Source organism: Larus michahellis, chromosome 4 (assembly GCF_964199755.1).
Source record: "Larus michahellis chromosome 4, bLarMic1.1, whole genome shotgun sequence".
NCBI lineage: Eukaryota > Metazoa > Chordata > Aves > Charadriiformes > Laridae > Larus > Larus michahellis.
The window spans coordinates 98,469-126,420 of record NC_133899.1 but is presented as its reverse complement, the minus strand read 5'-3'; the positions used below and the strand labels follow the sequence as shown (position 1 = coordinate 126,420).

At 43.7% G+C, this 27,952-nt stretch overlaps 3 protein-coding genes across 9 annotated transcripts; 2 read left to right on the top strand and 1 right to left on the bottom strand.

The window, feature by feature from the left end:
- Positions 1-476: 476 nt before the first annotated feature.
- GABARAPL2 (GABA type A receptor associated protein like 2) lies at positions 477-8,593 on the bottom strand. Its single transcript, XM_074582549.1, has 4 exons — positions 8,466-8,593; positions 8,097-8,152; positions 3,063-3,235; positions 477-1,053 (listed from the first exon to the last, which is right to left on the bottom strand). The coding sequence occupies exons 1-4, from the start codon at positions 8,497-8,499 to the stop codon at positions 963-965; spliced, it is 354 nt and encodes a 117-aa protein (XP_074438650.1). The 5' UTR covers positions 8,500-8,593; the 3' UTR covers positions 477-962.
- Positions 8,498-15,719, top strand: TMEM231 (transmembrane protein 231). Of its 4 annotated transcripts, XR_012586445.1 has the most exons (9): positions 8,498-9,101; positions 9,186-9,355; positions 10,378-10,506; positions 11,863-12,006; positions 12,265-12,346; positions 12,480-12,976; positions 13,101-13,153; positions 13,557-13,733; positions 15,137-15,427. XR_012586445.1 is itself a non-coding variant. In XM_074582542.1 (7 exons), exons 1-7 carry the CDS (start codon positions 8,498-8,500, stop codon positions 13,635-13,637), a joined length of 1,425 nt encoding a protein of 474 aa, XP_074438643.1. In that variant the 3' UTR covers positions 13,638-15,719. The 4 variants fall into 4 exon arrangements, 1 of the variants encoding a protein (XP_074438643.1); XR_012586444.1 differs by having other exon boundaries at positions 12,480-13,153; XR_012586446.1 differs by lacking the exon at positions 15,137-15,427 and having other exon boundaries at positions 12,480-12,610; positions 13,557-14,193.
- LOC141741671 (carbohydrate sulfotransferase 5-like) lies at positions 13,611-27,909 on the top strand. Of its 4 annotated transcripts, none has more exons than XM_074582545.1 (2): positions 13,611-13,733; positions 26,399-27,903. In XM_074582545.1, the coding sequence occupies exon 2, from the start codon at positions 26,422-26,424 to the stop codon at positions 27,607-27,609; it is 1,188 nt and encodes a 395-aa protein (XP_074438646.1). In that variant the 5' UTR covers positions 13,611-13,733; positions 26,399-26,421; the 3' UTR covers positions 27,610-27,903. The 4 variants fall into 4 exon arrangements, with proteins under 4 accessions (XP_074438646.1, XP_074438649.1, XP_074438647.1 ...); XM_074582548.1 differs by lacking the exon at positions 13,611-13,733 and adding an exon at positions 16,593-16,890 and having other exon boundaries at positions 26,399-27,909; XM_074582546.1 differs by lacking the exon at positions 13,611-13,733 and adding an exon at positions 16,881-17,085 and having other exon boundaries at positions 26,399-27,909.
- Positions 27,910-27,952: the final 43 nt, after the last annotated feature.

Sequence of the window (27,952 nt, the reverse complement as noted above, 5' to 3'; positions counted from 1 at the left end):
AGAACATGTATATACCTGTAACCTGACTACTGCTTTTATTTTTTTAAGAGCTGCTCATGCAACTCTCTTAATCTGAACTTACCAGTTATTTCTGTCCGCAACAACTCATGTACAAAAGGAGAACCTTCCAGTTCTCCAGCTCTCTGATTTCCTATTTGTATCATTCCTTCTTTAAGTCCCCTTCCCTTCCATGCTATGTTTTTGTCACCTAGGTCCTGCTTCCCAAAGCCCAAGCTATTTACTCCTCCACTGCTAGGCTGTGGACAGGCGTAGCTCTTCTGATGAAATCGAGTAGCTCTGAAGCTATTTGGTTTGGAACCTACAGCCAGATCCTTGTATCTTCTCCCATCATCCACATGCTAAAGGCTGAGAAGCTGTACAGTGTCTAGTAAATAATATAAGCAGCTGTATCATGTCTAGTAAAAGTGATGTATAACTTATGGCCAAAATTAAGGTAAAGAAATGACAGCACTGCCTGTTTGTGATAGGAATTTTTATTGTACTTGTTTGTTAATTGAGAAAGAGGAACATATTAGCTCAATTCAACATGATCAGCATCTTGCTCCTGCTTATGATAAGCTAGCAAATCCAGTGTTCCCAATACTAATTTAATGGTTTTATTAAACTAACACCTCAAAACAGAATAAATGCATATTCTTCTTTTCATGTTTTAGTAGTCCAACTACTTTGCTTTATTATTTATCAGTGATGTCAAGTGTATCCCCCAAAGGAGTGAGGCTCTGGGAATTCATAGCCATGAGAAAAAAAAAATGCACAGAAACAACAGAACTTTCTTTTGATAATTTAACAGTCTAATAAAACAAGACCTAGCAATATATTAAGAAATAAATCCAGTTACAAATGCATGTATATAGAAGGAACTTCTGTGGATGTCAGAACAGAAAATGATCAGCTATTTACAAGATACACAGCAGGATGGAATAGTAGCCAAGACCCACCATTCAGAAACCAAATGTGTTCTCTCCACTGTAGGCAACGTACAAGAATCCATCCTCATCCTTTTCCTTCTCATAAAGTTGTCCCATAGTTAAGCTTGAAGGGGGAAGAAGAGAAATGGTTTGCTTGGATCGTGACAGTTGCAAATGGTAACGATTAGAACCTCACATAAACACGGATTAATAAAAGCTAACACTTTTAAGTCTGCGTGGAAATTAAAATACAAAAATGAAGATATATGAAAAGCAGTTGACTTGTGGGTTACCAAAATGATCCTGGGCTCTCTGCAGAGCGTCTAGGTTTTTGTTACTTCTTCACAAACGCATTTGTCAGAATGCTTCCTTATTTTATTGGAAATTAGTCACTGAATGTATTTCAGGTTCTGAATCACCCATTATTGATGCCTGATAGCACCTTCCTTGATTGCAGCTGCGTTAATGTCTTCCTGCTTGTGTGAGCAACCTCATTTCTCCCTCCCCCTGGTGTAGTCGGGAATGTTCAGTTGGTCTTAAGGCTGTCAAGCTTGTGCTTTTTGGACTGTTTCTTGGAGATCCAGGTTGTTTTGGGGAGTAAAAGCTTTGTTTTCTATATTGTTAAAAAGTGATGACCTGAAGTAGTGCTAGTACCAAAATGCATAGGCAATAAATTACAAGTTAGCCAGAAACTAGTGCTTTTTCAGTGGATAAGGTTTTGAATGTTTGATCAAACGAAAATTTTCTTAAAGGGAATAGGCACGTGGCCCTTTACAGTCTAAGCCGTTGTGGTCTTTAGGGCAATGTCTGTATTTTGAAAAAGAAACCCAAGCAATTACTTGGCCAGTACAACTGCTCCAGCCATCTATCTACAGATGAAACACGCAGCTGACATCAGTCAGTTGCACAAATGACGCCTCCTCAGCTCACCCTTCTCTGACTCCCCAAGACTGAGAAAAGGCTAGTGAATTGAAAGATGCAGAGTGAATGTGAGCGATAGGGAAAAAGATTGTGGCTTTTTACCCAAGAGTGGAACTGGGAAGAGTTGCAGGCAGTACTTGAAATAGAAGGGAATTGGTGAGTAGTAGATAAACTTCTGGATGAGGAGGGAAGGATGTCAAGAGTTAGTGGTCTATGCAATAAACTCAGCCTACGAGAGGAGCACAGCCATTAACAGATTAGATTTTTGTTTATCTGTTAACAAGTTATCATTTTTGCATTAATACTGAAGGTTCAAGGCCCTATTTTTCCAGCAGGGATATGACATCTCATCATGAACATATGAGACAATGTGCCCTTTCTTTTTCTTTCCTGTTCCTAGCAGTTCTCCATCAGTGTTAAGACGATGACATATAGGCATTCCTAATACTCTTAGAAGAAAGCAAACAGAAAAAGATGGTTCTCACAGGTGCCTATTGTGTAACACAAAGTAAATAAAAAAACATTCCTAACTGAGTCTGGACAGGTTACCTGGAGGGACTGTTACTGTTACACAGGTAAGGATTAATACGAATAATATTACACCTAAGCCACACAATATCATGCTGTCCTATTTCCTCAAATACTATTGAAGTATCTCATCTGGAAAGCAGCTGTAGTAGCTGCATCTGCTATACATTATTCTATATGTAGCAGATGAAACCCTTCTACAGTCATTTTGCATTTTATGTTTATAGAAGAAAAGTAATTTTTAAAGCAAGTAACAGCAACTAGCCTGTGACATCATAATTTGTGAGCTGACAAATTAACGTTTTTCCAGAATAATTTATGGCGTTTGCTTTTGAGTATTTAACATGCAAGTTTTTTTGTTATATTGAGAATGATTATTTTTTTGTCACTGATGATGTAAATGTTCTTGCACTCTACCAAAGACAACATAATAACCCCAGAGCTCACCCTCTTGCCATGGAAGTAAATCATAATATATTTTTCAGTCACCTTTCCTTTCAGCCTAGCTCAAGAAATAAGATGTTTGCCAAACTCATGAGAAAAAACACCTATCACAGTGAGATCAAGATGTAACCAAACACCTCCTAAAATCACCAAATAAGCCTCAAAGAGGGGAGTTACTATCTCTCTGATACGCACAGGCTTGCTGAAATTATTCTGAATACCAAGTGAATAGCCTCTCACCTGGATTGTGGGACAGTCTTGTCTACAAAGAGGAATATTGCTTTCTCAGATGGCAGTTGAATCCTCTTCCTGATGATCCACATGAACTGGGCCACAGTGATGTCCGATGGAACTAAGTACTTCCTCTTGTCAATATCAACAATCTGAGATCCTGAGACTTTCTCCACTATGACCTGTAAAGCGCAGGGGTGAGGGTCAGGCTTTTCAGCATTGGTATGAACAGACAGCTTCGGTAAATTGCTTGCTGGTACAGGCTTACAATGGAGAGCAAAGGGGAGGAACAAAAAGGTTTCTTGACCGCACCCAAACGAGAGGTAGGACTGGCTCAGCAGCGTAAAACCTGATTTTACAACTGCACTGAAACCTACATTCATACACACAACAGTTCAAAAACTCCTAAGCCCGAGGTTGACAGTCGTGGGTTAAAAAGATGCAATATGCCTAAAAGAAACCCGTGACAGGAAAGTATATATACATCTTTTAATTTTTTGTACACCTGAAGGGAGGGTGCAAAGAAGTTGGAGCCAGGCTGTTTTCAGTGGTGCCCAGTGACAGTACAAGAGGCAGTGGGCACACGCTGAAGCACAGGAGGTTGGTTCCCTCTGAACATCAGGAAACACTTTTTCAGTGTGCAGGTGATGGAGCGCTGGCAGAGGTTGCCCAGGTTGTGGAGTCTCCCACCTTGGAGATACTCAAAAGCCATCTGGACACGGTGGTGGGCAACCGGCTGTAGGTGGCCCTGCTCGAGCAGGGAGGGGTTGGACCACATGAGCTCTGGAGGTCCCTTCCCACCTCCACTGTTCCGTAATTTGGTGATTTATTCATACCAGGGCAGTGATGTCCTATTGTGTTTAAATATGGCTAATTTTCAAAATGTTCTGAAGTTCCCCATGTGTACTATCCAAAAATAGTGTATATTGCAACAAAAACTTGTGGGGGCAGGGGCAAGAGGGGAATTGGCGCCTACCGAGACATTTGAAGCACAGGCAGCTTGAAAACATAAAGTTCAGGAGTGGCTTCTCTGCACTACTCTTAAACTAATTGGTGGCTGAAGGAAGGAGTCCAGGACTTCTGTCTCCTCACTCACCCCAGCTGACAGTAACAAACTGAGAAATGCATTTAACTGTATTGCTTCCTTGCCCCGTTCATCTGTAGTGGAGTCATGAAAAATTCAACTAGACTGCAGTGCTGGTACCTGAGCAATGGCAGGTGATCTGGGGAAGTTCATTCCCTTTGTACAAATGCTGCTTATTTTGTTTTTGTTACTATCACAATGTAAAAAGAAAGTGGAATAGAACAGAGTAGTTCAGTTGCGAGGGACCTACAATGACCATCTAGTCCAACTGCCCTGACCACTATAGGGCTCACCAAAAACTAAAGCACGTTATTAAGGGCATTGTCCAAATGCCTCTTAAACACTGACAGGTTTGGGGCACTGACAACCTCTAGGAAGCCCATTCCACTGGCTGACCACCGTCTCAGTAAAGAAATGCTTCCTAATGTCGTCTGAACCTCCCCTGATGCAGCTCTGCACCATTCCCACGCGTCCTGGCACTAGATACCAGGGAAAATAGGTCAGCAACCCCCTGTCCACGTCCTTGCCCCAGGAAGCTGTAGAGAGCCGTGAGGTGGCCCCTCAGCCTCCTTTTCTCCAAACTAGACAAACCCAGAGTCCTTCACTGCTCCTCACAGGACATGCAAGTGTGACCATCATTGCTTGAAATCTTGTGTTACCCAGAATTCTAGTTTGCAACAAGCATGCCCTACCCTCTTTTAAATCATCTTATGACTAAATAAAATCCCACACTACGAAGAAATACAGGTTTAATGCACACACCACCTCTGCCCTTCCAACCTAACTCTCTTCTTCAAACAATGTCCCAAGTTGCTCCTAACAGATGACAGAACCAGCTGCCATGTAGCAAATGAAAAGAAAAGGAAAGCATATTAGAAATAGATTTCAGTAACACTGAAGCTAAAAAAATCGGTATTTAAGTAAACAGGAGGGAGAACCTCCAGTCTAGTCTAGTATCTAATCTGCTATTTCACCTGTTGTGCACAAACCAGATGCCAAAATGGCTCTCAGGCTCCCACCTAGAGCATTAAAGTATTCATTAATACTTTTTTTTTTTCTCCCTGAAGCCTGTTGTATTCATCCATGCAGCATACTGCACCATTACACACCATGAACCAGTATGTCAGAAACTGTCATGCTAAGTAGAGAGAGGCACAGGTATCCTTCATGTAACTCAGTGGAGAGCTGAAGAAGCCATGTTACATCTGAATAGTCAAAACTCTTGGTGGCTCCACGTGTTCGTTTTTGTACAGTGCTTTGCAGTACTGCTTTTGATTTGACATCTGCGCTCTCTGCATTTCTATAATTAATCTGGCAACGACTGTTGACTTCCCACAGCTAGCCACCAAGCATTCCAGTCAGGCTCAACAAGGCCTCAAGGAAGAGAACTGAAGTATGGCTGCAGTATGCTCTGGAATACCAGCTGGCCTGACAAGAATGCCAGTTGAGCACTCCACCAAATCACCAGCAAGGTGCTGTGACGTAGTCTCGTCTGTGTGCCTCTGCTGTACCAGACTTACACTGCCAGATAAGCCAGCAATGTATGCATCTGATGTTAAAAACTACATGATTACAGCTTCAGTTGATTGGATGAAGCTACAGGATGACAGTGAAGCCAAGCTAATAAAGTGTAGGTTTTAGCTATATATGAATGAGAGCCAGATGGGATATGTAGGCTGTAAGGAAAAAATATAAATAATAATAATGATAAAAAAATCACAACCCATGCTTATGCTGCTAGGCCACTGTAGGAATTTGGCTATTCTCTGCCTATACCAGGAGCATTTGGTAACAGAAAGCAGGAAGGAACCCAAGCAGAGATGCCTAGGTAAGATGATGTCTACAGCATCAACATGCTATTGTTTGCAACTTCGAAAAAAGACTGCCTATGTTAATCACTATTTTAGGATGTCTGTAGACTCAGGTCTGCAAGAACATACTGATTTTATCACTGGAAACCAGAATTTTTTATGACGTGTTATTCTAAGTATAACTGCACTCTAAGGCATTTTGTTCGTTCCACCGTGTTATTGTTACTGATGCCATTCTCTGCTTTGTATTATGCTGAACTGACATCAGAGTATCTTACTTCATACCTTATGAAATTAGAAACTGACGACAAGAAGGAAAGATGACAAGATGGTCACAAACAAAACGAAACAAAAAGCAATAGGTACATGAGGAAGGTAAATTAAGTATTACTTGTGGAAAGGACCTGGCACTTTCGGCTCCAGACAGGCTGGTTCTTGAATGAAAAATGTAGCACGTGGCGAAAAAGGCTTACAAGTGGTTCCAGTGTCTCCATTCCTCAGCTCTGCATTCCCCATTGCTACAGCATACAGGTAATGCTCAAGTAAATTTACAAAATATGCTATCTTATGATCTGGAGAGGGTTTTCCTTATAATTTCTTCAGCTCTGCCTACAGAAACAGAAGGAGGGCATAGTAGCCCCCCCCTTGCAATTCGGTATGAAGGAACTGTAAAGAGGACCAAGAACAGCTTGAAAGAAATATTGAAGCCTTAACAACTGATACTTTTTTGTAGTGCTTAGCAAGCATGAATTTCTTTCACCTCCTATTGTATTCCTAAAGGGTCTAGCCTAGGACAGAGGCAGGCTGTTCATATATTATCTTAATAGGTTTGAACCACTGAAACATCTCAAAATCCAGGTAGACAGATACAGCAGCTGAGAACTGAAGTCACTTTGACCTATGTCACTCTGAATGCAGGCTATAACCTGGAAAGCAGGAAACATACATCAAGTCTGAAAAACACTTTTGACTATTAAATGCCAAAAATATATTTGATACTAACTATTTTGTGAAAAGTACATGGCTCAATCTGAATCATCAAGCAGAAAACATGTATCGGTCCATTCACAGCATCACTCGTCAATTTGAGATTTAATTCCTGTAGCCATCCACACCTCGTTGTCCATTCCTGATAGAGCATCATGTAATTCTGACTCAGGCTATCAGTTTCAATATCTCTTTTTCCCCTAACGTTATGAAAGATATTCTTGGAATGGACAAATGGGTATCTGTGGAGATGCACGGTCATTGGCGTGCTACAGTCTATACATGAGGGGGTGGCTAGCCAAGCAGAGAATGGCAAGGATCGGACCAGCTTGCCAGACTGCAACCGGAGAGGATGCCGGGACTAGCTGCAACTGAGCAGCAGAGCAAGTCAGTGGGATTCGAGGTTCTTCTCTGGGCTGCGCTGTCTAATGGGTAAGTCATTTACCAAGAAGTCAGACAGGAGTGACACTAACTGGCATGTGCTCAGATGGGATGTGAGAAATTTTCCTCACAAGCAGGTAAGCCGAGAATGTGGCCATGTTGCCAGCTGTTACATAAGGATGTGAAGCGTGGTCATTCCGCTGACTGAAACGTGATAGAAGGGATTGCGGAGTGAAGACAGGTCATTCACTATTTAGCAGGTAGGCAGGTATTAATGCAGAAAGGAGGGGTCACTGCTTGCACTGGCTCTTCAAACAATAGGGTCTGCATGGGGAGATTCACCACCATGGCCTGGTTACAGGCATGGAATACATGGGGGAAAAATCAACTTCCTCATAGAGCCAGGATGGAAGATTGTCAAGGTTTAAAGAATTTATGATCTTTCTTTGGATGAGGCACAGAACAAATCCTCAAGACACTCAAGGCATTTGCTGGGATATAATTCCCATTAGAAAAAAACAGGACACTGATAAGCCATAAACATGCTTGGAAAGTGTTTGGAAAGTCAGGTGCTCTTGTTTACTTGTCAATACGTACTGGGGCAGAGGAGGGAATGTTGGATTACTTTAATGTGTTTGGGGCCTCTTTAAAACATCTAACAGCACAAAAAGAAAGATGCATTTACTTAGTAGGATCTGATCAAAGGAGAGAGGCCAGGATGGAAACAGCTTATCCACCTTTGCCTCTAAGTGCTCAGATGGAGCTGGCGTGGTTACTCACCGGGACACGGTCAGGGTATTTGGCTCGGATTTTTGCCGACTCGACACATCTGTGCTCTGCGAACAAAACTCGTCATTAGTCACTGCATAGCAATAGCATCGCCGGTGTCCTGGGCAGAGGGGGCAGCGCCCGCGGGGATCGCGGCCGTCCTGCCCCCCCCGCGGGGGTCTCCAGCTGTTCAGGGAGGCCTTCCCCGGGCATCGCCGCCGCCCTTCGCCGAGGGCCGCGGGCGGCTGTCCGCCCAAAGAGGAGACCCCCGGCCGGGGGAGCCGACCGGGGCGCGCAGAGGCGGGAGGCCGCGGGGCAGATGGCGGCAGCGGAGGCGGCGGGGCCGCCGGCGGGCAGCGGTCGGCCCGGGCCCACCCTTACCCAGCGCATGGTCCTCCTTGAACATCCACTTCATGGCGCGGGCCGGCGGGGAGCGGAGCCAGCGGCGGGAGGGCCCCGAATGCGGGCGGGCAGGGGCTCGTGCTGGGCGGCCGGGCCTGTCGCTGTCACGATCCCTGTCACAACAACAACAGCCACGGCTCGGCAGGCGGGACTTCCGGCTCGCCCGTTACCCTAGCAACCACCCGAAACGCAGCGCTTCCGGCCGGGGCAGCAAGGGGCGGGGTGGGAGCAGCCGGCCGCGGCGGCAGCTGCCCGAGGCGTTCCCGGGGCGCTCGAAGCCGCATCGCGGGGCCCTTCTCCGTCGGCTCCGTCCCGCTGCCCTTCCCGGCCGCTCTCCCGCCTCGCCGCAGCCGGCGGTCCCGGATTGCGGCCGTGCACGCTCATTGGCTGGCGCGCCCGTCCTCCCCTCGTCTGATAGGCTCGGCGTCCCGTCAGTCCGGCGCTCCGCCGTTGCCGGGGTGAGGGCGCGGGCGATGGCCGCCGTGGAGCTGTTCTCCCACCCCGCGCTCCTCACGCGCTACCGGGCCGGGCTCTGCTCCGCCGCCGCCCTGGCCCTGTTGCTCATCACGGGGCTCACCTACGTGCCGCCGCTCCTAGTGGCCTACCGGAGCCACGGTGAGGGCCGCTCCACCCCGCCCGTCCCGGCGCGATGCTGAGGCCCGGCGCGGTGCTGAGGCCTGGCGTTGTCTCTGCCCGCAGGTTTCTGGCTGAAGCAGAGCTCGTACCGGGAGCAGCCCACCGTGCGGTTCCGGTACGAGGTGCTCTTCGTGGCCACCACCGGCCCCAGCCCGGGCAGCTTCTTGGCGTGGAGCACGTTCCCGGCGTTCAACCGGCTTCAGGAGGACCGGCTGCGAGTCCCGCTCCTGTCGGTAGGCCTGCCCGCGGCGGGCCCGGCGGCGGCAGGGGGAAGGAGGGCTGGAGAGGGGGACTAGGGGACGAGTGTTGGCGCCGCCTGTGAGCAGGCGGCCTGTTACGCACGGCTGCCTCCGGGTAGCAGCAGCTTCACGCGTAACCTCGTGCCTCACAGCAAAATCCACCTGGGAGAAGTGACTTTTAGCCAGTCCAGTTTTACTCCCCCTCAGTGTGACAGAATCATTTAGGTTGGAAAAGACCCTTAAGATCATCAAGTCCAACTGTTAACCTAACACTGCCAACTCCACCGGTAAACCATGTCCCTAAGCACCACTGCTGTTTTGCGTGGACACATTAGTTTACTTTCCTCAAATTAGTTGTGCCCGCCACTTTCCCTCTGCCATATGGCTTATCGTGATATGAAGTTTGCAGGGATTAGTAGGTAGCCCCTGGTTTTGAAAGCAGGTCTGTGCTTTCTAAAGCACGTAGCCTCTGGCCTGCAGCCGCAGCCATTGTTCCTTCTGGGATTCAACAGCAGCAGTTATTTTTCTGTGTTACCTCTAAGTCCTGTTATACTTGCAAATAGCTGAAGCGCTGAGCATTTGTGGCACAGCAGTGTAGCAAGCCTTGGCTCACAACCAGGAACTGGCATAGAGAGGCCATTAAGAGGCAGGCTGCAATGGCAAGAGGCAAAAGCCTGACCATCAGTGGCACATTTGCACAGGATATGCCAGAAGATCCAGCACTAAGGCATGATTTGTGGCATGCAGGGGAGATGGTTGGAATGGCATAGGGCAGAAGAGACCTTGAAGAGTCTGATGAGCTTTTCCTCCCTGGGGGGCATATGAGACATTGTATAACAGACAAAATTGCAGGTTTCTTGCTTGTCTCTAGTCCTGTGTCTATAAAATCAGGCAGCTTTTTAATGCGTTCTTAACTATGCAATTTATTTGCTTCTTTAGTATGTGCATGCTGCAGTTGTTTTTCTTTCTAACAGAAATTCCTGTCTTCAAAAAAAATATCTTACTGATTCTTTTAGGCTAGAGAAGAAGACAAAAATCAAGATGGCAAAATGGATCAGTTGCATTTTAAATTGGAACTTCCGCTACAACCTACAGAGCATGTAGTTGGTGTTCATCTGATTCTACTCTTTTCCTACCAGCTTTATGTGAGCATTTTTAGTTTTATTTGTTGTGACATACAGACCCAATATAATATTCCAGTAGTGGTTATGCAAAGATGAAAGAACCTTTCCACATTTGAAATTACTAGCTAAAATATTTATTTTACTAAAAAATATTTAATTTTCTCCTCCTCTGATGGGTCATTCCTAGTCTAGCTCTGTTGCATATTTTGATATGTTTTGTTAGGGTTTTTTTTTTTTTTGAAGCTGTGTATTCTCTTGGGCTGTAGTGCAGTGTAGAGGACAGAGATGTGCAGCAATGGATATCAGTGTCAATGGCATCAGGAAATAACTGGGAGTCTTGCAGTAGGCAAAAGGATGTGCATTCTTAAATACTGCTGTGTCTTGACATAACTAGTTAGTTTTCTGCCTGGAAGGGCAGGCTGTTGCAGCAGCCTAAAACTCTATAGATTTTCCTTACTTAACAGCTCTTGAAGCAATGGTAATCATCTGCCAGGATCTTCTGTATCTTGTAACTGGGAGGGGGAAGAAGGTGTTACAGGGAGACAGGAAAATAAAATTCTGCTGCCATTGTATCTCAAGTGGCAGTGCAATTAATACCTAAAGCGATGAGTAAAACGCTAGTGCACAGCGAACCCTTGGATGCATCTGAAAGGAGCAGTAGTATACAGCTGTGTTGGATGCAGCCACACAGACAAGAAGTTGTTTTACTAGGGAAATGAGGCTTAGTGTATCCAAGAGACTCTTGCTGGTTGCTGATGGACAAGCTTAGCAAGCATAGCTGTGTGGTGTGGAAAACATTCTTAAACCTACGAGGCCCAGAGTAGAGACCCACCAGTCCTAAATTTGTGCTGAAGTATTAGGTCAGTGATTAGTATCCCAGAGAGTTCTGATATTCACAACACCTTTGCTTTACAGTAAATGTGAAAATTTTCCTTCAGATTGAGCGGTTGATAAGGGCTAAGGAACTTCCTTGTTTGGTTCTTATTGCAGACCAGGAGTCCTTTAGTTGGCTTCGACTGCTGAGTATTTTAAAGCGTGTCTCCAATGACTGTGTTTAAGCATCTTGCTGCTTTTTGCATGTTACGGCATATAAGTCAGATCTTTCCGTCATAAGCCACAGTCCGTTGGACTTCACTGAATTTATTGTGGAACTTCGGTTTATAAAGTTAGCTAACGAACAACTGAGGTAGTTCACTTAAAAAAAAAAAGTAATTAATTTTTCTTATTTAGTGTTCCCTTGTTTAGACTAATGTTATGAGCCTTGGGAGTCAGAACAAAATCAAATCCACACAGAAAATCTGTAGATACAAAGAGGTAGAAAAGTGTTGTCTTTCCCCCCTGCCCTAAATTATTTTTTTCTCCTGTTCACCATTTCAGAGAATGTCAACACTTGTGATGCAGAGCATGGCTTTTCTTCAGTTTTTTTCTCCTGTGCCAGGGTCTCAGCTCTACATGAATGGAGACCTGAAATTGAACCAGCGGCAGTTACTTAACCATTGTGGACTGGATACCAGATACAACGTGAGGAAACTTTTTTTTCTTTCCCCGTTGGTTTTCCCCGTTTTTATTCTCCTAGTACCAGAGGTGATAACCCTAATTATTTGTACTCCTGCACAGAGTGGACCCTAGAACTTAGGAACTGATGTTTTCTTGTTAGGCTGAAAGGTCTGATGTTTATCTGCGTTCCTTCAAGGGCATGGTTACTTTGCGTTACAAACTCAGTAGAATTACTTTCTTGAAGAGTGGACAAATAATGTAGGTATCTCCTTGTTGTAACAGGTGTCTGTGGTCAATGGCACAAGTCCTTTTGCGAGTGACTATGACCTAATGAACATCATTGCAGCATATCGGGAAAGAAATGGTAAGCCTGCATGTATAGCTGTGAATTACAGGGCAGCAGGAGTTAGCATGTTGGCAGCTGTTCTGTGAGGATTTGAGTTCTGTGTTAAGACTAAAAAGCCTCTTAACCCAGATGTTTCCTTTCCCCATTTTAGTGACAACCGTCTTTTCAGATCCCAACCCTGTTTGGATGACTGGAAGAGTGACAGATACACCATTTATCATTAACGCCACTATTCGTTACCCAGTGGAAGTTATCTTATATCCTTTGAAAACTGCATAAACTGTGACATAACTGGGTTGCATTATTTGGGTCTTCACATACAGGCCAAGTGAAAACTTTTTTCTTCTAGACTTGCTGCTAGGATTTTCCTTTGTTAGCTAAGCAAATGCTGTAGTTCTATTTGCCCCTTCCTCCAGATGGTTCTGCTTGCATAACCACTTTTTGCGTTTCTCTACTGGGACCCTGTGGTGCTTTTCAGCCTTGCGTAACTGGCCTTTGAGGCAGTTTCTTTGCCATTCACAGTGAATATCCTTAGTCTTGCTTTGCTCCTGCAGCACCTGCTGTCCCAATCTGTCATGGATGCCACTAAGCAAAGCATGATACTATATTCTGTGACCTAAAGCAAATCATTAGAAATCTGTATGCAAGGTAAGCTCACCAAATAATAACCCCTCAGTGGATGTGGCAGATATGTTGCATGCACAGACAGATGTGATTTTTTTTCCCCACAAAATAATTCTTTGTTCATTATGTTCTTTATTCATTTTATCAGACAAGAACAAGCCTGTGTTTAAAAGAACCTGTATGGAGCACATTTCTTACAAGGTTTGTTTACCTGCTTAAGTATTACCGATAACTACTTTCTGGTGAGTCAGGAATGAAATAGGCACTTTCCACAGAATTGGTTTAAATGTCTTCTAGGACAGACGTTCTCTGCAGCTTTTGTTACATACTACAGTAAAGGGCTTTTAGGGGTTTCCATGCCTCAAAGGCTTTGCATTTGCCACACAAACTGACGTCTAATGAGTTTTGTACCTTTCCACCTCTGAGTTCCTTTGTTTAGTTATTGCAGTGGTAGTATCAGAAGCTTCTTCATTAACACTCCTTGACTTTCTTTAAATATCAGCCAGGATTTTGGGAAATGATTAAATTTGCCTGGATCCAGTATGTCAGCATTCTCCTTATCTTTCTTTGGGTGTTTGGTAGGATTAAAATGTTTGTGTTCCAGAATCAGGTGTTGACTACAACTCCAGTATCACCAGTTCTGCCAGTGTCTCCAGTATTGTCCTACAAACTGCACCAGTCCTGAGGAGATGCCTAAGAACACTTTAAAGACATGCAGTTCAAAAACAGTTACTTGCTTTTATTCTCTATACAGTTTTTTACTTTGGAAGATCAGAACTTTGTAAGTATGTTCCAAGTATATTCTGTTCATGCTTCCTTTTTAAAATACATTTTCATTCATCGATTTCTCTGGGAACACTGCTTTGGGACTGAAAATTTTGATATTTTTGACAGTTAAAGAAGAACCTAGTTATTTTTTTGGACTGGAACACGCTTCAAAAACCAGTAGAAAGCAATGAGACTGCTTTTGCATGATCTTAATTTTCCTAAACCTTGAAGACTGAAAATAATACATTAACAGTAACAACATAAGCCATTTTTACTGTCTTGTAAATTAATTCACTGCTAAGTTAGAGTTCTGTCAAGAGCTATTTGTACATGCATTTACATGCACCATGAAAGGAAAAAACATAAGAAATGTGAAAAAATGTATGGATGAGTTGGTGTCAGAGCCACACTTCTGTAACTGTGGCTATATGTGGTCACTGGTTTAATTATTAAATGGGATGGTGGATAAATTCAAGGTTGATGTGAGAAACTGGGTTGTGGGTGATAGTGTCTGCAAGGTTTGCACAATCATTTACTATTGGCATTATTCCTGTAGCACTAGACCATTAATTGTGAATTTGGAATGGTAAAACAGAGACGCCTGGTATTTATTTAAAGGAAAATAATAAAAAAAAAACCCTACCAGAGAAGCTTCAGAGTTCCAAAGCAATTAAATAATTACTTTCAGAAGTTAAATGATAACCTAGAACAGATAAAAATGAAATCAATTACAATCACCTGGTGAGCACTGGAAGATTTTGTCCCTTATTCTTGATGGGGGTGGTAGGGAAGATTATTTAATTCTATTTTCTCTTTCTGTGCTTACTTTTTACATCAGACAAGCTTAAAAGGAAAAACAAGAAGATTTCCATTATGTTTTCAGTTTTGTAGTTAAGATTTAATTCTAGCAAAGCAGTCTTATGGCAGGAGAGAGTCTAAAACAATTCTAGATGCTAGTTAACAACATTCTGAGTGTCTTTGGTTCTCTTGAACTCCTAAGACATGGTGCAGCTATGAAATGTGAAAGAGCAACTTGTACAGCAGTACCCCATCTTTAGGCTGTTGTCCTCTAGAATTCAACATCCCGGCAGCTTGAAGACCTGCCTATTGCTTTTTCTGTTCTCCTCTCAAAACAGACAGCTTCTTTTTGAACTTCTCTTATGGCTTATTTTAAACTTTGTAGACTTGCAGCTCGCATTTCTCCCAACTTTTACATGCTGGACGGACTCCAGCCTATTCTTCAATGCAAGTGAAACATTAATGTGGGGAGCCACATCTTGGTTATTCAGCACACTTTTGCGTTTGTGAAACTTATGTACTTACATGTGAATTGTAAATTATTGCAAAGAGCATTTGCTGTACATACATATATGTATTTTGGTTTGAAATCTCCAGTTTGCTTTTTGATCTTTGCAGTCTGTACCTGGCAGCCTAGGACTACTGATAATTGGCTTCGTACCGGAGTGCACAGAGTCAAAGCATCCGCCTACTGCTTTTTAGTGTTTCTAGGCACTACACAGGATGAACAAAGGGGCCTGTGAGCTTGTCTCCCCAACATCTCAAGTTGATGTACATCTGGTCTGCTGTAGTCCCAGCTCTTCTCCCTTGCAGTGGCGATGGTGCTTGTGTGACTGCAGGAGTTAATTCGGGGAGTTCGTTATGGTGAAGAAGATAATCGTTAACAAATATACTCACTTTTTCACACTAGTCAGTTCCCTGAATGAACTTGGTATGTGTCTGCATGAGTGGGCATAAGCAAGGGACAGAAATCTCTTGAGAGACCATAGAAACTCCATTTTAAGGGTTTGAGCTGTTGTAGTCCCACAAAAATGGAATGTGTAACAGTCCTTCAAACTGAACAGAAGCCTTTTAAAGGTAGCAACTGGAACATGAGAGAAGATAATGCCAGAAAACAACAATAATACCGGCAGACTCCATTAGCTATATTTCACTTTTCTTGCCTATTGTATCCTTCCACATTAAATGATGACAAATGACACTGACTGCTCAGAGCACCAGTTTAGGGAGTACTCATGAGATAGGAAATGGTGAATAGGTCTTGTTCAGGAAATACAGAGAAAAGTATCCTTATGTTCTATTTGCCTTCAGAAGGAGAAAGCTGGAAAAAATCCTCTACAATAATTTAAGAGGAGAACTATTTAAGTTAAAAGGAGGAAATAAAAAAGAGGTAATTGCTTGCAGGTGGAATTTAACTGTTTAGTATGACTGGAATCAGTCGCTCTGTTTCTTTTGAAAGAGGCGAGTTTCGTGACTGAGACTACTAAGTGAACGCAGTGTAAAAGGAGTAGTAAAGGCAGATGTGACTACAGCAGGGAAAAAAACCTGTTTGTGATACCTCTGGGGTGGTAACTCCCTGGGTCGCTTTTGTACTGACCGTAGTTCTTGGTTCATAGTTCTGACTGCTTTTCAAGTTCAGAGAAGCATTCTAATTCTGTGAGGAACCAAGCAATAGAAAAAAAAGATAAGTAAGATTTTATGTGTGTAGCGACTGAAGTACAAGGAAAAAATATTCCTGAGAATCCACTGCACTAGCATTAAAGGAGCTTTGAGGAGTCTTTCTGGGAAGGCTCTCTGTAAGGACTCTTCCTTTAGCCTGCTAAGCAACAGAAAACAAAAAAAAAAATAGAAATACCATTGCATTTCACCACAATGCTGCTACACAGGTCTTCTGTGTACACATTGCTAGAGAGCAATCTAAACGCTGTTCACTGAGGAAGGACAGGGAGGCGTGGTGGGATTAACCAGTTTTCTGGGAGAGGAAAAAGTAGCTGTGAATAAATAAAGGTGGGAATGGGGAGGTGCAAGAGCCGTGCTTCAGGAGGTTTTTCAGAGGTGATGCTAGCATGAAAGAACCCGCCCCTACGCTTATACCTCAAGCGGCCTGTCCGGGGGGGCGTCCCTTCCCCTCGCCCCGGGCCGGCAGGATGCGGCCGGGCTCCGTGGGGGGGCGGGCCCTGGGGCCGGCCGGGGGAGGTGGCGGCGGCGGCGGCAGCAGCTGCGCCTTGGCCCGGGGGATGCTCTGGTGCGGGGCGGATCGGCTCCTCGCCGGGCTCCTCCCGCTGCCGCGGCGCCTCGGCCACGTCTGAAAGCGGCTCATTGTCGCTGCGGGCAGCTGGGATCGGCGGTGGCGCCGGGAGGCGGAGGGGGAGGTAGGGGCAGGCGGGGGCAGGCTGCCCGTGTGCGCGCGCGTCTCTGTCTCTGTGTGTGTCTCTCTCTGTGTGTGTCCCACAGGGCCCGTGAGGCGGGCGGTGACACGCCGTTTTCCGCTGTCTAACGAGGGTGTCGGTGCCCGCTCGCCCCGCGCCCCGGGGGATGTTCGAAGGCGTTCGGGAAGGCTCGTGCTGGTGAGATAACGGTAACGGCCGGTGAGGCGGGAGCCGCGGCCCCCCGCCGGGCGCTGCCTGAGGTGAACGGGTTGTTGACTGAGGTCAAGCTGTTGAAAAACAGCCTTTTTTGTTATCTCCCCCCCTTCCCCCCTCCCGTAGAGAACATGGCTGATGCGGCTTAAACGGGTTTAGGTGGTTTTGTGTTTTTAGGCGGTGAAATCAGGTGCTTTAGAAAACGTCATCCCGGGAAATCGCTTCCCGTTTTTCTGATACGTCCAGGTGAAAGTGACATATTGGAGGGAAGAAATTGTCCTTATTTCTCGGTGGCAGCGGTGGGTCCCGTGGGGCGCGGGGGGCACGGACCCCTCAGCCCGCCCACCCCGGGCTCTCTGGGCTTGCGGGCCGGGTCGTACTGCGGTCAGAGTCCCACGTAACCCAGCGGCACGGCCGGCGTCCCTTCGTCACCCCGGTTTTGCCGTCCTTAAAACCAGTACAGATTCCTAACGAAAAGTGCATCCGAGCAGACCCTCACTTCGTGGGCGCCGGTAATTCGAGTAGCTGAAAGCGCTTTGTGATCTCCAGCTGCGCTGCACGGAGAAATACATGTTGTAGGGCTCTGCCTCGACACTGCCATCTGTTCACGCTGGACAACTTTATCTAACTCCAAACAATATAAAGGAAAAAAAAAACAAACCACCCCAGTACCTTTTTTTTTTTTAATAATTTTATGGTCATATCATGAAACCTGTGGTATGTTTCATTGTACTATAAAGTATTTAAGCCTGATGATTACCTGGAAGCAACTCTTCCAATCTCATTTTCCACTAGATTGTAAAAGGAAGTACATTTTTCAAAGCTCAATTAACACTATCAGCTGAAATGCTAATATAATGTCAGAATTCAAAATGTCTGCTGACAGTGCATCTACTGTACTTTTATTATTTCTGTTGCGGTTTTACTGTTGTATTAAAAAAATTAAGGAGGCTTATTATTTCTTTCGACTATTCAGCAATAATCAGCTGTTGGAAAGACTTTTAACTCTTTGAAGTACCAGTTGTTATAGAAGGCACCCTTCAAACTAACTTTTTTTTTCCCCGTTTGAAGACTAACCTGCATGTTGTTGGCAATACAGTAAGCTTTTGCCGTGTGATGATGTGTGATTTCCAGCTGTGGGAGAACACTGGAAAGTGGCGTTTTGTCAGCCGGGTGATTTATAGCAAGAATTACTAGCAATACCGTTGTGCGTTTTCCTTGGATCAGCTTTGTCACGTTCCTGCGTTTCACTTTGTTTCTAATGTTAGCGCATAGAAGCCATTCTGGCGGTGGTTGTGTTGGTGCGATGTCTTATAGGTGAAGTATGTAGTGAGGAAGGTTCTCCATAAGGTATAGTAGACCTCCACGTGATCTTTGTTCTGTTTATCACATCATGCACAAACATTTTCCAATTCTATAAAATGCATGAGGATACTTACTATTACCCTTCTTTTCACAGTCAGTACTGAGGTGTTTTGGTGAATTCTAAGTACGTAAGTGATACTTACATTCAGGTCATATGATTGCTCTGAAAGTCACCATTTAGTGTATGACAAGTATACAGGACAAAATAATTTTTGGTTAGCAAAAGATTGAGCACATAGAGCATTAGTTATTAATTTTTCAGTGGAAGAGATCTATCTAGGAAACTAATTGAATGTTTATTTTTGCATTTTGTGGAAGTTGAAGTAATTTCTGTGTAATCTATAAAGACTTCAGCTTTAAAAGTGCTGCATAAACTGTTTTAAGTGAAAGTGTGCTGGAAATTTTCCCAGGCACAAAATGGCCGGGGAAGACTTTGGCAAAGACAGCTGAGATTCAGTTGCTTAGAAGTCATTTTAGGGGAGCAGGTACTTGTAATTCTTCTCTCAGTTGTTTTGCTTTATTCCAGACAGATTTTTCAGTCTTCTTGCAACAGACCCAGATCTGTTTGTTCTGAGGGAGTCTTTCATCCCAGCCTTTTGTCCCAAGCTCAAAGAGAGCCCATGTTTCTTAACAGCTCTAATGTGAGGCAATCTCTGTCTCAAAAAAAAACCCCAACCCAAAAAAACCCCAGCGTTAATAGGAGGTTTTTTTTGTGGGAGTTTTGTGTGGTGGGTTTTTTTGTTGCTGGGTTTTGTTTTTTAGCTAAAGTTAATTTTTAATTTGCTAGATCTCTTCAGGTCGAATTCTCTACTGAAAGGAAGTTCACTGAGCAGTTGTGCTCCTTTCAGTGCTGACCTGCAAAGTGCTGATTACTGGCTTCCAGCATTACTTACCTTATGTGACAAACAAATAAAAAGTCCCTGAAAGCAAGAGCTAAATGATCATCCACTGCAAAATGTACTTCTTCCCTTCTCCGTTCTTTTCTACCATTCTGGATCTGAAAAGTGCTCTGTTTAGAAAGCAAGCTTTCTGGGATCAATACTACTGTTCACTGTATTTTTACCCTGCCTGGTAAAACTGCATAGCTTTCTGTAATGTATCTAGTCTCTTGGCAAGCAGTGGCAGATGCTAGTGGCCCTGCAGCTCGGCATTCTGTCAGAGACAGTTTAAATGATGAAGAAAATCATTGCTCTGTTGGCCAGCTTGTATTAATTTCATTTGCACAATATGTAAGAACAGTTTTTCTGGGGCAGACCCAGGGTTCTTCTAGTCCAGGATCTTGTTTCCATTAGGAGTCATTAGCGGACAAGCCCAGTGACAGAGCTTCACTCGGGACTCTCACCCAAACTGTATGTGCAGGTGCTTTTCGGACCGCGTATTAAACATTTGCATTGGTTTGCGAAGAGATGATTCTGCCTCAAGAATTCGTTAAAATTAGACTCTTGAGTATTCTGCTCTTTGCCAGAGCTCTCCCTGAAGAAACAGCATCACAAAAGAAGTAATATTACTATCACAGAAAAGGAGTAACATTGTAACTGTTATGAAAATAGTTTATACTTTGCAGTATTCATTAAGCATGTATTGTGATACCACCAAGTATCGCAATGCTTCAGGCATCGCAGCTGAGAGGTGTGACCTGATGTCCCTCACAGTCTCTTTGTCTGCCTCTTGCAGCTCCCTCGCCACTTCTGGTCAGTCTGATTTCACGAGTCGATGAGGAGGTTCTTGCTGGAGGGCTCTGTCACTGAGATGGCAGCTGAAGTGTCAGTAACGCTAGAACATCTGGCCCCTCTGGTGCTTCCCCATTCACCCCACGTTTTTAGTCAGCAGGCCTGCGGTGATCAGGCAGCTGCAGCCAGAAGGAAGCACTGCAGCGAAGCGAAAAAGGAAGAAAGGAGGCGGAAACAGGCCCCTTTTCGCTCTCCTGAAGGGAGCTTGCTGAGCTGTAGGTGGAGGAGAAAGGCACTGGGAAAAAGAGAGGTGAGGCAATGCAAGTCACAGACTAGTGTTTCACCTAGTAGCTAATGAAGTTTTGGCATATTGCCTTTCTGTGCTGAAAGAGCAAGCTTGCCTAACAGCACCCTCTGCTGAGTTCTGCAATGGAATAAATAGAGGATCAGAAGCAGCAGCCTGTATCGCAAGGTCCTGTCCCTCATGATTAAGGTAATGATATTAGGTAGTCTGTTCAGTAGATTTATAAATATATATACGTGTTTATAGATATTCAGCAACTTTATGAGAAGGTGATTCTTCAGAGTACTCAGGAGCTGCTTTCTGACTCAGATGTTTGTCAAAAATCATGAAAGAGCTCGGTGGATTATAAAGTTGCACATTAAAGGGGTGTAAATTTAATCTGGGCTCAAAGCACTTTAGCTGCAGAATGCAACTGCAAATGGTAAGGGGTATTTACATGCAGATAGAATTATACATGCCCAATGTGAGAAATGCAGAAATAAAAGGCACTGTTTACAGAGAAAATCCAGTGAAATGGGTGTGTATTTGGCCTCATGCACTGGAAACTGCCTGAGAGAGTACTCTTACAGATGCTGCATTTTGTTGTGTAATCATTCATTTCTTTGTGATGTCTGCGTGCATGCATATTCCTTAGAAACATCCCAACTTTCCCCAAAGGATAGAAGATGAATCTTAGATAGCGAAAAGGGGTATCTATGTAGTGCTTTACTTTGATATCACACTTCTGGCAGTTTATGCCATACTGAAGAGTAAGGAAATACTTTAGCTTCAATCATTTTGCATATTATTTGTAGCGCTTATCGTGGGCAGACTAGTTCAGACACAAATTATGGACTAATACTCATGCTAGCAGGTTTTTTGTTGGCACAATATTGTCTGCAATCGTACTTGGGTGGGAATCAGAGCGAGGGGAGTTCCAAGAGGCAGTCAAGGCAAATGTGAATTTCAAAAAATGGCTCCTGGTTTGATATCTACATGTTTCGTTCCTCGCTCCCCCACCCTTGACCAATAAGATATAAAGAACAGTTAGTGTTTGCATTTCTGCAGAGTGATCTTGATCAGACTGGAGCAGCAGGTCTGTGTAGCTAGAATAGAAACATACTAATTGTATAGAAAGCATCATTGTGTCTCTAAAAGCGACTGTGAGGAGCTGCAGAATGCAGTCTTAGAAAATGGCTAACATTTTGCAGCCGAGAAAAAGATGTGACGTAGTTATAACTGACTGGCTTTCAGGCATAGGATCTGTTTCAGGAAAACTCCATGAACTAGCAAATGCAACTGCTCTTCCCTTTTGCTTAGATTCTTTCATCACCTCTGTTTGATGAAGCATCAGTTCAGTGCAGGCTGCTGAATTGCTGATAATCCTCATGGCATAGAGAAACTCATAGATGCTTCTGGTGACATAATATGCAAAAATTCAGTGTTTGAACGAGGCAAATCTTATCTATGAAGAATGACCATGCTGAATTCAACCAAAGGTTTTTCTGTCTGCTCTTGTGCCTGACAGTAACAAGTAGGGGATTGCTAGGGAAAGAGTTAAATAATACAGTAAAGATGATTTCTCCTAGTATACCTGCCAGACGCGGGCAAATACCTTGGGCCATATACAATTTAGGTAATTGCTAAGCCACCAGTTGTAGCCTCATCTCTGCATTTAACGGTCCTTGGGAGGCTACTCTTCTATTAATTATTTTCAATCAATGTAATAATTTGTTGAACTCTTGTGAACTCTTGCTGACACAGCATTTTGAGGCAGAGTTTCACATTTTTATGATAAAGCGTACAAAAGGGTTTCATTGTGAGTGATTATTTAATTGATTTCTCCAATTTTTCTGGTTTTAAGCAGTTGTGAGAGAGAGTTTTTGCAGTTGCTGTCTCCAGGCCAGTTGTGATTTCCCTGTCCGGGGAGCCTCTCTTCCAGGCTGACGAGTGATAGTCACTTCAGTATTCCTTTTACGGAAGTCATTGACGGTCCTTTTGTTTGATCTTTACACCATACTGTAGTATTCTGCTATATTGTCTTGAAGAATTATTGTGGGCAAATCAGCATGCAAAATACAATGCTCTGAAAAAAGTCATTGGTCCCTGAAAGAGTCAGGACTTGTTGGGATCTCAGTGAGGAGATCTTGGAGGTACGCCAAGGGCCCAATAATTCATGGTTTAGTGCAGTGCCAAGGTATCAGTTTATAGACCAGACTACACCTGTCATTCACGAGTTTCTTTTAAAGTACAGCTTTCATACCGATTGCGCAGTAAAATACAAAAGCCAACTCACAGTGTATTTGGTCCACAGACACCCTGCCCAGCCCATCCCACTGACAAAAATTGGTGGCATATTTGTTTGCTGTCCAGACACCATTGCCAGACAGAAATGGGGGAGACTGGGCTACTTTTTCCATGCTTGTCTGCCTGGATATATTAGTAGCGATTTGAGTGAATACATTGACATATAGGTCTTGTAAAAAGGTATGCCCTTTTTGTGGCTTTGAATTTGCTCATGAACCTGGCCCTGAAAAATAAGGTTGTTCTTGAGCACTCTATTTGTTGTTTTGTAACTATCCTCTCAGATGGGAATATGGAAATACACCCGTGTATTTTTTTGTCCCATTTTGCTATTTAGAAAAAAAAAGGCATCTTGAAGTGAAAACAATAAAGGTTGCTGTATAGAGAAGCTGGTGAAGTATGGGTTGGAGGAGCAACAGTGAGGTGGGATGAAAACTGGTTGAAGGCCAGGCCCACAGGGTGGCAGTCAGTGGGATGAAGACTTGTTGAAGGCCAGTAAGTAGTGGGGTTAGTACAGGATCCCGTCCTGTTCAACATCTTCATTAACGTGTGGATGATGGAGAAGAGTGTACCCTCAGCAAATTTGCTGATGATGGGAAACTGGGAGGAGTGGCTGATCTTATCAATGTTTGTAAATATCTGAAGGGAGAGTGTAAAGAAGTTGGAGCCAGGCTCTTTTCAGTGGTGCCCAGTGACAGTACAAGAGGCAGTGGGCACACGCTGAAGCACAGGAGGTTGGTTCCCTCTGAACATCAGGAAACACTTCTTTACTGTGGGAGTGATGGAGCGCTGGCAGAGGTTGCCCAGGTTGTGGAGTCTCCCACTTTGGAGATATTCAGAAGTCATCTGGATATGGTCCTGGGCAGCTGGCTACAGGTGATCTTTCTTGAGCAGGGAGGGGTTGGACCAGATGACCTATACAAGGTGCCTGCCACCCTCAACCGGTCTGTGATTCTGAGAGATGAACCAGTGTCCTTTAATTGCTGTTTTGAAATGACAAAAGAATTGTAGCAGCTTGATGAGAAAGATGTGGGTTGTTTTTTTTTTTTAAGTTTGTTTCACAGAAGTTGTGTGGGTTATCACTTTTGCTGTTCATTTGTGTTTTGTAGGCTCGGCAGTTAGCTATGTGCTTCCGTAATGTGAAGTGACCCAGTAGGCTCGACAGACTGATCGTAGGGGAGGCCTAGCATGACTCAACCTGAAAAATCTATGTAAATGATTTTTGTGACACAATTACGCAGTAGATGGGCAAAAGATATATTCCTGACTAATTTGAAGACCTGAGTGCATGGCTCAAGCTGCCTTCTGTTGGCAGTCATGGTCTGGGGCTCCCTTGCTCTCTTTCCTTTCTATGTGTTTTTGTTCTCTACCTTCTTCCAGCCCCGGTACTGGTCTGTGCTGTGCTGAGTTGTTTCAACGCTAAAGAGCTAGGTGAAGAAAAACAAGCGGGTAACTTTCTTCTAGGCTAGCAGACTGAAACAGCTTGGCAGAGCATCTCATGAACACTGGGATTGTGCAAGAGAGGCTTGGGGGGGGCATGGTTTTCATTGTAGGAGGTGCTATTGCAGTTGTGTGTCACAGATATTTTCTCAGAGCTGATGGGAATGTGGAACTACTGGAGAAAAGGGCCTTGCCTCAAAGGGCAGCACAACCACTAAAAACTCGGTGATAACCATAGCTTTAGAGATAAATAAATGCTGTTGCTTTGCTACAGTAACAGGTTGTATGGTGAAGTAGGGAAATAATAAAACAGTAAAAAGGCATTTTTAGCTGATTGGGTACAAACTAGAGTGGATGTAAAGAGTATCCAGAACTTTGCGTCCAGAGAAGACCAATGAAGTTGGTGAAGGATCTGGAGAACAAGTCCTATCAGGAGTGGCTGAGGATATTGGGGTGGTTTAGTCAGAGGAAAAGGAGGCTCAGGGGAGAGCTTATCACTCTCTACGACTACCTGGAAGGAGGTTGTAGCAAGGTGGGGGTCAGTGTCTTCTCCCAAGTAACAGGCAACAGGATAAGAGGAAACGGCCTGAGGTTGTGCCAGGGGAGGTTTAGATTGGATACTGGGGAAAATTTCTTCACCGAAAGGGTTGTCAAGCATTGGAACAGGCTGACCAGGGAAGTGGTAGAGTCACCATCCCTGGCAATATTTAAAAGAGGTAGAGTAGATGTGGTGCTTAGGGACATGGTTTAGTGGTGGACTTGGCAGTGCTAGGTTAACAGCTGGACTTGGTGATCTTAAAGGTCTTTTCCAACTTAAATGATTCTATATCTTGCAAGCGAGAGGTGCTACTTTGGTAGAAAAACTTCCACAAGCAAGTTAGTACCTTACTCGTTTGCCTTACTCTCCTTACAAGATACAGTAGGATACCAAAGGTAGGCTTTTGTTGACTCCTTTTTCCTACTCAGCTCATATTTCTGCTATTTTTCTTAGCTTACAAATGAAAATTTAGTAGCAAAATTATGTTTATTTAACACAGAATGCATTTCTTTATATTGTGAAGTGACATTTAGGCAGTGGAAGGAGACGAAACTGCCCATGTCTACTGTCTCTTTCATTTGGCCACTTATATCAGCTTTTGGTACTAATTAATAGTCCTTTTTCATGTTTCATTAGGCTAGCACTAAGAACTTAATGCATTTATTATGTCAAATGTGTATGTATCTATTGTGTATGTATCTATATTTGTTAGTTTGCATGGTTTACTTTCAAGAGTCCAGAGTGTGTTGATATGTGTACCTTTCACTGTTAACAGGAAAAAAGTTGTCTAAATGCAGCTAGATAGCAAGTGCTGCTTATATGTAGAACTCTTGAGATAGTCTTCATACACGAGGATTCTTATTTTCCTAATACCATGCCCACTAATGTGTATTAACTGCTTACAAGTGGAGTCTGCAAAAGTGAGAGCATGAAGGGGTGGGTGCCAAAAACCTCTAGTAAAAAGTTTGTGAGGCGTGCATGTGGCTTGAACTTTGACTTCAAAGTAAAACAGAAATCCATTTGGGGTTGACAAGCCTAAAATTTCCCAGGAGTTAATTCTAACACACAAATGGATAATTCCTTAAATGCAAACTCAGGGTATTCAGTCATGAAGTATATGTGCTCCAGGCCAAAGACACGTCAGCTGCTTTTTCATTTTAACATCTGTGGCCAGATGCGAGTTTTCACCCATCTCCTGCAATTTGGAAAATAGAGGGTTGTGCACAAGCATCAATCGGTGTAGCGCCCAACTATCACTGCAGGGTGCAGCGCTCACACTAGGTAAGATGATGATTTTTATTTCAGTAGCCAGAGTTACTGATGTTCCCGTCTGCTGCTTTTAAGGGATAGAAACCTTATGTTGGACTCAAAAGTAAATCCAGTATAATGATTCAGAAAGGTTTTTTCCTACAGCAGGTGAGCTGCATCGGCCCAACGTTTCCTTCAGCATCAAACATTTACTCCAAACTTATTTGTGCTGTGATCTTGCTGTCATGCATTGCTTACTTTCAGTATCCAACATGTCACCTGCAGATGATCATCTCCCAGTGCCACTGATCAAGAAAGCAAATAGTGCCAAATACATATATGCGTATTTGAAGAAAGGTTTTACTAATGCAAGAGTTTGTATTGTGTAAGTTTTATCATTACTGTGTCACAGGAGCAATGGTTCACCAGCATTTTTCTTCTCTTTTTCAGCTTTTTTTAATTGCATTTCCTCAATGAGAATGGCAAGGATTCGGATTCCTAGCACAATCGTTATACTTGTTGTTATGGTACAGACTGGATTCTTACTCTTCATGTACGCGCGGTACAGTAACTTCATGCCTCGGTCTGAGGAGAAACCATCTCAAGTCCACATCCTCATTCTTTCCTCCTGGCGTTCGGGATCTTCTTTTGTTGGTCAACTTTTCAGCCAGCACCCCAATGTCTTCTACCTGATGGAGCCTGCATGGCATGTGTGGGTTACGATGTACCAGAACAGTGCTAAGGTCTTGCACATGGCAGTGCGGGACCTAGTCAGGTCGGTCTTTCTGTGTGACATGTCTGTGTTTGATGCTTACATGCCTTGGAAAAGAAACTTATCAGATCTTTTCCAGTGGGCAGTGAGTCGGGCTCTGTGTTCAGCTCCTGCTTGTGACTCCTTTCAACGTACTGACATAACCAGTGAAATGGCATGCAAGACTCTTTGTGGACGGTACCCATTCAGCAAGGTGGAGGAAGCCTGTAAAACTTACAGCCATGTTGTCATCAAGGAGGTTCGATTCTTTGACTTGAAGGTCCTCTACCCTCTTCTCACTGATCCATCCCTGAATCTCAAAATTATTCACTTGGTCCGTGATCCCAGGGCAGTCGTCAAGTCCCGGGAACAATCGGTCAAAGCATTAGCCCGTGACAATGGAATTGTTTTGAGTACCAATGGCACTAACGTGGAAGACGGCAAATACAAGGTAATGCAAGAGATTTGTAGAAGTCATGTTCAGATTTATGAAACAGCTACTCTAAAACCACCTAATTTCCTTAAAGATCGCTATTTAATGATCCGTTTTGAAGATCTGGTAAGAGATCCGTTGTCAGAAATCTCAGAAATGTATAAATTTGCAGATCTTAGTTTGACCCCCACGCTCAAAAGCTGGATCTATAATATCACACATGGACAGGGATCAGGAAAAAAAAAAGAAGCCTTCAAAATCACATCTCGAGATGCAGTTAGTGTTTCACAGGCCTGGAGAAATGTTCTCTCCTTCCAGAAAATTAAGAAAATACAGGAAGTTTGCAAAGGTGCTATAAACATGCTCGGCTATCAGCTGCTGGATTCAGAAAAAGAACAAAAAGATCTGTCATTGGACTTAGTGTTGCCAAGACGACAAAATCAATTCAGTTGGTCATCATTTAATGCAAAGCACTGAGACATTATTTTTGAGAGATCTGGGGGGTGGGTCAGGGGTGTGTAGGTGGCTGAGTATTTGTCTACTGTGCAGCATATAGGTAATTTGAAAATCCTTGGGTGGAGAGTTTAACTTCTTCTGTCTGCTGTTTTACTGTAATGGAAGGCATTTTTTTCCCCCAAGTTTCTTACACCACAAAACCAAAAAAAAGCATCAGAAATGCCGCGAGATACTTGTCAGATCGCAAATTTACAACTGAGCTGTGCTGTTCTCAAATTGTTTTAAAAATATAATTTAAATACTATTAAAAGATGAATTGTCAAAGATGTCTTTGTTCATTGATAATAGTTCACTTCTGTTTTCA

Bases quoted from the DNA above. Each gene is read 5' to 3' on its own strand.
- TMEM231 (XM_074582542.1), top strand. From the start codon at position 8,498: ATGGCGCGGGCCGGCGGGGAGCGGAGCCAGCGGCGGGAGGGCCCCGAA. The intron at 9,102-9,185 runs GTGAGGGCCGCT...CTCTGCCCGCAG, and splicing joins AGTGGCCTACCGGAGCCACG to GTTTCTGGCTGAAGCAGAGC. The intron at 9,356-10,377 runs GTAGGCCTGCCC...TGATTCTTTTAG, and splicing joins TGCGAGTCCCGCTCCTGTCG to GCTAGAGAAGAAGACAAAAA.
- GABARAPL2 (XM_074582549.1), bottom strand. From the start codon at position 8,499: ATGAAGTGGATGTTCAAGGAGGACCATGCGCTGG. The intron at 3,236-8,096 runs GTGAGTAACCAC...TGCGCTTTACAG, and splicing joins AATACCCTGACCGTGTCCCG to GTCATAGTGGAGAAAGTCTC. The intron at 1,054-3,062 runs GTGAGAGGCTAT...TCCCCCTTCAAG, and splicing joins AAGACTGTCCCACAATCCAG to CTTAACTATGGGACAACTTT.
- LOC141741671 (XM_074582548.1), top strand. From the start codon at position 26,422: ATGAGAATGGCAAGGATTCGGATTCCTAGCACAATCGTTATACTTGTT.